Source organism: Rhamphochromis longiceps, linkage group LG2, assembly GCF_057381845.1.
Source record: "Rhamphochromis longiceps isolate RC_006_pf linkage group LG2, R_longiceps_female_GT1.1, whole genome shotgun sequence".
Classification (NCBI taxonomy): domain Eukaryota; kingdom Metazoa; phylum Chordata; class Actinopteri; order Cichliformes; family Cichlidae; genus Rhamphochromis; species Rhamphochromis longiceps.
In genome coordinates, this window is record NC_140558.1 from 36983681 (window position 1) to 36991270 (window position 7590).

The 7590-nt window shown below is 39.2% G+C and overlaps 2 protein-coding genes across 2 annotated transcripts; both read left to right on the plus strand.

Annotated features, from left to right (window-relative positions):
- The first annotated feature begins 762 nt into the window (after positions 1-762).
- Positions 763-3592, plus strand: LOC146677810 (high-affinity choline transporter 1-like). Its single transcript, XM_085380155.1, is given in 5 exon segments — positions 763-909; positions 1801-1879; positions 1882-1938; positions 2023-2240; positions 2333-3592. Coding segments are annotated over 5 exon segments (843 nt in total). The 3' UTR covers positions 2675-3592.
- A 42-nt stretch (positions 3593-3634) lies between these two features.
- On the plus strand, positions 3635-7189 carry ttc9c (tetratricopeptide repeat domain 9C). Its single transcript, XM_085426659.1, has 4 exons — positions 3635-3753; positions 4845-5202; positions 5338-5520; positions 6741-7189. Exons 2-4 carry the CDS (start codon positions 4866-4868, stop codon positions 6896-6898), a joined length of 678 nt encoding a protein of 225 aa, XP_085282785.1. The 5' UTR covers positions 3635-3753; positions 4845-4865; the 3' UTR covers positions 6899-7189.
- Positions 7190-7590: the final 401 nt, after the last annotated feature.

Consider the following 7590-nt stretch of genomic DNA (forward strand, 5'->3'; position numbering starts at 1 on the left):
GAGGTTTCAGTCTTCATTAACGGGTTTGCAGTTTGATTTGGAAAAAGAAAATGCCTTTAAATTGAGCATTTCAAAAATGACTGCTGACAGTGCTTTGCAGCTACTACGAGCCAGTGTTTTTAATTTTCATTGTACTAAAACTAGCAAACAAATTTAGACAGTTTTTACAACAAAAGATACATAAAACTAATCTTTATGCTGTTTTTTAAAATGAAAGTAACAACAGATGCAGCATCTAAAAAATAAAATGATGTTGCAGGGGGTGACCACAGACACCTTTTGATCCCCTCTTGATTTATTTTTTCTCCAGTTTAAGTGGTGTTAGCAGTACTTTTATTGTGAGTCAGTACCTGCAGCCCATCAAGGTTCCACAGGTAGTGCATCTCCTTCAGGAGCTGTGAAGGTTTGCTGCGTCTCCCAGCACAGTTTTGGGAGTGTGGAGATATCAGGAGAGGGGCTGTTAGATGAAAGGGCTAATATCTGCGCTTACAAATGATCTCCATTAAGCGTGTGTGTGTGTGTGTGTGTGTGTGTGTGTGTGTGTCTTTAGAGAGCATTAATTTGTGAAGTGAACCTACCTACACTTTTCAGATTATCTGAACAGGGATGTGCTCTGATCTGAACTATTTATTTTTCCTTTGTGTTCTGTTTGTGAGCTTTGTAATTGAGCAACACCACTCCAGCTCTACATCAGGAGGCAGGTCATGTAGGTATTTGAGAGAGCTAGTGGGAACCATTGTCTGTCTGTCTCTGAGGTAGTGAATGGTGACCCTTAACATCCCGGGCATGGTGGTGATGGTACTGGGCACCAGACTGTGGGCCTCAAGGAAGTCCAAGGGGTTAGAGGAAAACAGCAAAGCAGACCGGAGAGAGATCACGCTGTTGGGCAACAGAGGGATCAGTCTGGCGGTTGGAGTCTTCACTATGACAGGTTAGTGTGCAGTGTGTAGGGAAAATGGTGAATATGGGTGAAATTTTAATGACTATTGTTGCAGTGAGATGCATTCAGGCACTTTTATTTCCACTGAGATTTTTAAAATCTATGAATTTATGGTCACTTAATAGTCATGTTGTAACCAACTATGGAAAACTCTACAGTTTTAGTAATTTAAACATACTAATAATTAGTGTCACTGTCACTTTATCAATGCTGGTCATCATTCCCTTTTGCTATTAAAGTATTTATTTATACCTATGTTTATACCTACACTCTATACCCATACTCCATACTGGTACTCAGGTTGTTGCACTCCACTTATTGTATTATTTATTGTAGTGTTTTATTACTTATTATTCTGTTTGTTAAAAAACAAAAAAACAACTATTTATTTATTACTTTAAAAAAAAATTGTTTCTTCATTACTTGGTTTCTTTTTCGCTCCGGGACCGTGTGCACATATTTTCGTTCCACCTCATGTTAACATGCAATGCGAATGACAATAAAGCCCCTTGAATCCTTGTGTGAAAAGCCCTCTGATTTCACACGAATAACCCACTAAAGCCAAATGCATCTTCTTTTTTTATTTGTACTGAAAAACAACTATGAATCAAAGCTTGGTTGGTCTTTCTATGGCACAGGAACCATGTCGATATTTTTTAAAATTGTATTTTGTTCATTTCTGAAGAAATGCTCCTTAAAACAGTTAAAAATGGCTCCTACAAGCTGGCCTGAGGCTGTTGGGTAGGCTGTTGCTTTAGATTTGATCTGTCCCAGCCTGCATCTGAGTTTTGCTATTAAAAATAAATTAATGGCATCAGATTTTAAGTACTGTAGTCCTTAATTGTAATTTCTTTTTAAAGGGTTTAGGTAACCTTGGATATCAGGACTTCCACCAGAGGACTCTCTCAGCCTCCTCATCAAATACAGCCAGGATCACCTGCTAGTCTTCATACTTTGAATCCCATCTGTGCTGACTGGAGCAGTCACAGCATCAACAGGTACCACAACAGAGTCAACAGCAAGTGTAAAAATATGAATGAATTAATATGACTTTATATAACATTTTTATGTTTTTATGCCAGATTGGAACATGACCTTATATGGCTCCCCATCCCCCTTCAAGCGAGGAGACGCTGGTCAGGTTCTGCCAATTGCTCTGCAGTACCTCACTCCAAACTACATCTCCATCATTGGTATTGGAGCTGTAGCTGCTGCTGTGATGTCCTCAACAGACTCTGCTCTATTATCTGCCGCCTCCATCTTCTCATCCAACATATATAAGAGCATCCTAAGGACCACAGTAAGAGACCTGAAAGGAGAAGATTCGAGTTGTGGTTATGTCTTTTCTGGTTCAGTTTCCAGATTTTATTTTATTTTGGGTTTTTTTTGCAGGCATCAGACAGGGAGCTCCAGTGGGTGATCCGTGTCACTGTGGTCCTGGTGGGCGTGGCTGGCACATCGCTCACCTTCCTAAACAACAGCATCATGGTTTTTTGGATCCTGGGCTCAGACATAACCTACACCATCATGTTCCCTCAACTAGTCTGCGTCCTCTTTTTTAACATCTCCAATGGTTATGGCTCTATCATGGGCTTGCTAGTTGGAGTGTTGCTGAGATTGCTCAGTGGTGAACCATCCATAGGGTTACCTGTTGTCCTTCACTTCCCAGGTTGCACTCTTGAACATGGCATTTATGTCCAGCGCTCTCCGGTCAGGACTATCTGCATGTTGTGATTTCTGAGAGGTGGGACGTACCCAAAGTGAAGGCCAACAAAGAATCACAAAAATTAACATTAATGATCAATGGCATCATCAAAACACACAAGGAGGAGAAGGTGGTCAGAATGAAACTGAACTAATACTAACCCCCAGTCAGTTGGAGTGACAAACTAAATGATTTAGTGGGATGCAGATGTGTTTTTATGGTGATTTATTACCACACCTTCTGTTTTTCTGGCAGAAAAACAGAAATGAAGGACTTTGGAGGAATTCATTGTTTATAATCAGTGCATGGTTTGTTCCTGTTTATGTTAAGAATCTGTCACTGACTTACTTTAAAAAAAATACTTGAACCTTCTCTTTTTAGCACTTATATACCATTGCTTAGAAAAGGTTGTAGCTATGCAGCTTACAGCTGTTGCACACAAATACTTCATAAATTACAATCTTTCTTTTGTAGAATTCAGTAAAATTGTAAAATTTTACAGTTGCTTTGTGATAAATGTGTTTTGTTTTGTTTTGTTTTTTTTAATCGGAATAATTATATTAGGGCATTTGCAGTTTTATCAATGAGTCATTATATAATTATGAAAGATTTTGAAATTGTAAAAAAAACAAAGATCAGATAATTATATTTATCAATTTCTAGTATCAAATGTAAATTTTTCATGAGCTATTTTACTTGCTGTGTGGTATGCTTGGCATAGCTCTGTTATCAGGACTCTGGAACCTGAAAAGTAGATTTTAAAAACATTGTTTAATAAATTAATTGTTGTAAATAATGTTTTGGAACAACTTTTTCAGTAACTGCGTTTACATTTTGTTCCAGAATAAGTGTAATTTACACCAAAAAAGTTTGTTTTGGTATTTTGTGCATGGATTACTTTCAAAATTATATTTAATAAAAACGAAGAGGGTGTATTTTGTGTTAATTTGCTGGCAATTCCTGCTTCGACCTTATGGTGGCAGTAGCACTCCACACAGTTTGTGGGCGAGTCCATAGAAAGGCAAGCAAGGAAGCGCACGTGTGGCAGCAACAACTAAGATGACTACCAGCTGAAAAGTAGCTATCCGTGGATTGTCGCGTCACTGGCGTAAGGCGAGAGAATGCAGAACAATACAGCTTTCATGTAGCGAACCTCATAAAATGCGCGAACATACGGGAAATAATGAGTTAGCTAGTTTTCGAGGACCCGGGCTAGCTTGGCAGCCTGCTAGCTCGGTTAGCGGTAGCTACAAACCCTGGACGTTTTGCCGCAAAACGTCGGTTTACGTTTGGACCTGAGTGACGTGCTTTCTATTTGATTCGTAAAATAATGTAACGTTGGCATGTACCAATACTTCAAATAAAAAGCTGTAGATTTGCCGTTTGTCATATTAAATATGGTGGGAAAACTACTGCTCTTGCGGTTTGTCTACCTTCTTATTAAAAGCAGTGTGGCTCACTGTGTGACTGCCAGGTCATATGTGAGGTATTACAAGTGAAGGAGTGAAGTAGCAGAGGTGTGACAAACCGTTTTCTTACACATAAGTGCTTTCTACTATTATACGCAGAGCATCTTTTTACACTGGAACAGGTGGTGTCGAGCCTTACTAATGTCGATCAGACTCAGGTGGACTGTTGCGTGTAAACAGTGCTCGGTTGGTAATAAGGGGCACAAACTGTATCCTTCAACACCCCTCAAACTGAAAATGTACCCCCACATTATTAAACCACCACCATCAGCACCCTAACAAGGGTGGGCTCCATGTTTTCATGTTGTTGTCTTGACTCTATTCTTGCCGTGTGATTGGCTGATTACATGTTTGTAGTATACAAGCAGTGGACCCTGTGCACCTAACAAGGTGGCCAGTGAGTGATTATGTGTGTAAGCGCTTTTGAAACGTTTATTTGATCAATACCACTGTAAGAAAAAGTGTTAAACTTTATTTCACATAACTATAAGTTTTTCAATTTGAGTTCAGCCCTACACTTGGAGAAAAGTATTCATTTATATTGATTTTGATTAGCAGATTAGATTTTTGGTTTTAATTAATGAGCAGTTAATGAACAGGTGTACCTAATATAGTGGCCTGAACCTATATGTTTCATAAGTCCTTACATCTTTTTCTCTACATCTCACCACTTTATGTTTTAGGCTTTCTGTTTAAGAATAAACTAAAATGTGCTTTCTCACCCCAACAGCTGATTAGCTTCACTGCAGACATGGAGGGTGCTGGTGGGGAGGCTAGCCTAGATGTACAGGGGGCGGCGGCGGCAGCAGCACCGAGCCTCTTTGGACACAAACCAAATTCTGCTAAGCCGGTTTCAGCTTTGCTAGAGGAAGCAGCCCAGCTGAAAACAGAAGGAAATGCTTTCTACAAGGATAAGAACATTCGCTCAGCCATTGGTCGTTATCACCGCGCTCTTCTGCTCCTGCGAAGCATTGACTCAGATGTGACGACATCAGTGAAAGGGTTTGGGCCTGAGACACCTGTGCTCACACCTGAACAGGAGGCTTTATTGAGAAATACTCAAGTGGACTGCTACAACAACCTTGCTGGTAGGTAAATATCCTTCTGAGATAATGTCATATTCTTTCAAAGCTGTTGAAGTAGTAACTCTTTGAAAAACTGCTCTCTAGTCACTAGTTTGATACAAGTGCCTCAGTATAATCATTTCTTTATATCTCTTCCAGCCTGTTTGCTGCAGAGAAAGACTGTTGATTATACTCGTGTGCAGGAGTACAGTCTGCGAGTGCTAAAGTGGCGACCAGGCAATGCCAAAGCGCTGTACAGGGCCGGGGTAGCCACTCTGGAGATGGGAGATGCAGAGACAGCCAAAGAGTACCTCATCCAGGCCTCTAAAGAGCAGCCTAATGGTAAAGACCCAGACCATCATGATCTTCAAGAGCAAGTTGACGTAATAGTTATTTAGACATATATAGCCAGGTTTTTCTTCCCGCATATTACATTTTTAAGGACCACCAAAGAGGTTATAACCTTCTCCCAAAAGAAAAATCTCTAGGGCTCTGATTGAAAGTATGTTAGGTTTAATTTACTAAAGTTTTAAAAACATTTTGGTCCATCAAATTGCATAAAATAAACAGAAAATGTTGAGAGTTCTGTTAACTCAGATGATGCCAAATTTTGGTCATAACTACATGTGGATCGCAAAAATGGAAGATAAAGTTTAAATAAATGAAGATAAACAATTCCTGATAACAAGTCAGGAATTGATGGGTTCTGTTGAAACTATTTATAACATAGTTATATGGACCTTGTACTCAGAGCTTGTTTCTGTGCTGCCATTATTAGTGCCTCTGTGCTGTCTTTCTGGATGTCAGCCACTTCCTCTATCTGCCAGTTGCACATACTGTTTTAAATGCTACCGAAATATGCAGCACATTCATCATAGTAGTTATCATATTGTGACTAGCACTGCTAGCACCAATAGCTCTCACAGAGGCTGTGTCATAATCTTTGGGCCAAGAGGTATTTCTGGTGGCGACTTTCAAGAGCGAAAACATTAAACATTAATTCAGCTAGTTGCACTAGCTGAAAGCAGGAAAAAATAGCAATAAAAAGAATCTGTGTCTTTGATGAATAAGTTGTGATTTGTAGATGATTAACACAGAGCATGTCGAAACAGCAGTTCTTTGGTGGGAGCCGTGGACGCCTGTGCTCTCCAAATGTATTTATTTTTCAGTCTACATTTGCAATTAGTCCGCCACCATAACCAAAAATTGTTCTTTTGTTACACTGCTATCCATTCGGAAATGGTAATTAATATTAACACTCATCTTTAAAGTAAACAGTCAGCTCAGCTTGAGAAAAGCTTACTGACCTTGTTTAACTTTGTGATCAATTAAACCCATGAGTTAGAAGCGTCACCATTTCCCATGTTAAAGGTGTTTAATTAAAGCACGTTAGAAGACTCATGTATGAGTCATTTCATTTTATCAAGACCAGGTGGGTAGCTTGTGCAGTTTTTTTTTTTTTTCTGAAGGATATAGATTTGCTCATAGTAATTTAAGCATAGTTTAAATTACTGATCTTTTCTCTGGAGACCAGCGAGTTAAAGTATACGTTTCTGTCACAGATGCCAATGTGAGGAAGTACCTGCAGAGGGCTGAGGAGAAACTCAGTCGGGACTTACAAAAAGAGAAAGCCATGTATCGAGGCATGTTTTCCTCCAACCAGAATGATCGCTCCAAGGGTGGGATTAACCAAACCAGAAGAGCTGGCGACGGCGTTTAGCCCACAAGCTGAATGTGCCAAATAAAACCTCAGCCTGAGAGACTGCTCCAACCTCAGACCACACCACAAAGGGGTTAAAGAATGTTTACATGTCTTGAACGACTCTTGCTGTGTCTCCATGGGAGAGGATTGACGTAAGCATAACAGACATTATACAGACTTGAGGAAAGCAGTCAGTTGGAAAGCAAAGATGTCACTGCTGAAAATAGAAAAGACAGAAAAGTTTGTTTCCTAGCAACACAGTCTAATATAGTTCACAAAATGCTTCTGAAAGCTAAAGAGGCTCTTCATGCACTACTCAATTGCCTCTGTGATTGCAGTTGTTTGGTCAGTGATATGAATGTTAATTTTGTGACTTTTCAATAAAAATATTTGTTAAAAAAATGCTAATTTTCATTAATTTTTTAGCAAAGCCCTTTGCTGACACGTATCTTTAATGCACTTACAGTAGGAAGAGCACACGTTCAGTTATAAGTTTCCTTTATTAGTCATAAGCCATAAGAGGACACATATGTATCTTGGATAACTCATCAATACTTTAATTCAATGTTCATTTCAAAATCCTGAGCAAAATATCAAGTTAAAGAGTATTTGCTTAATTTTGGTCATAATCTGGCCAATGTGATTGTACTTCAGTGGCAATACTGCCCATGATCAAAGAGGAATATCACACTCTCACAATAGCTATAATC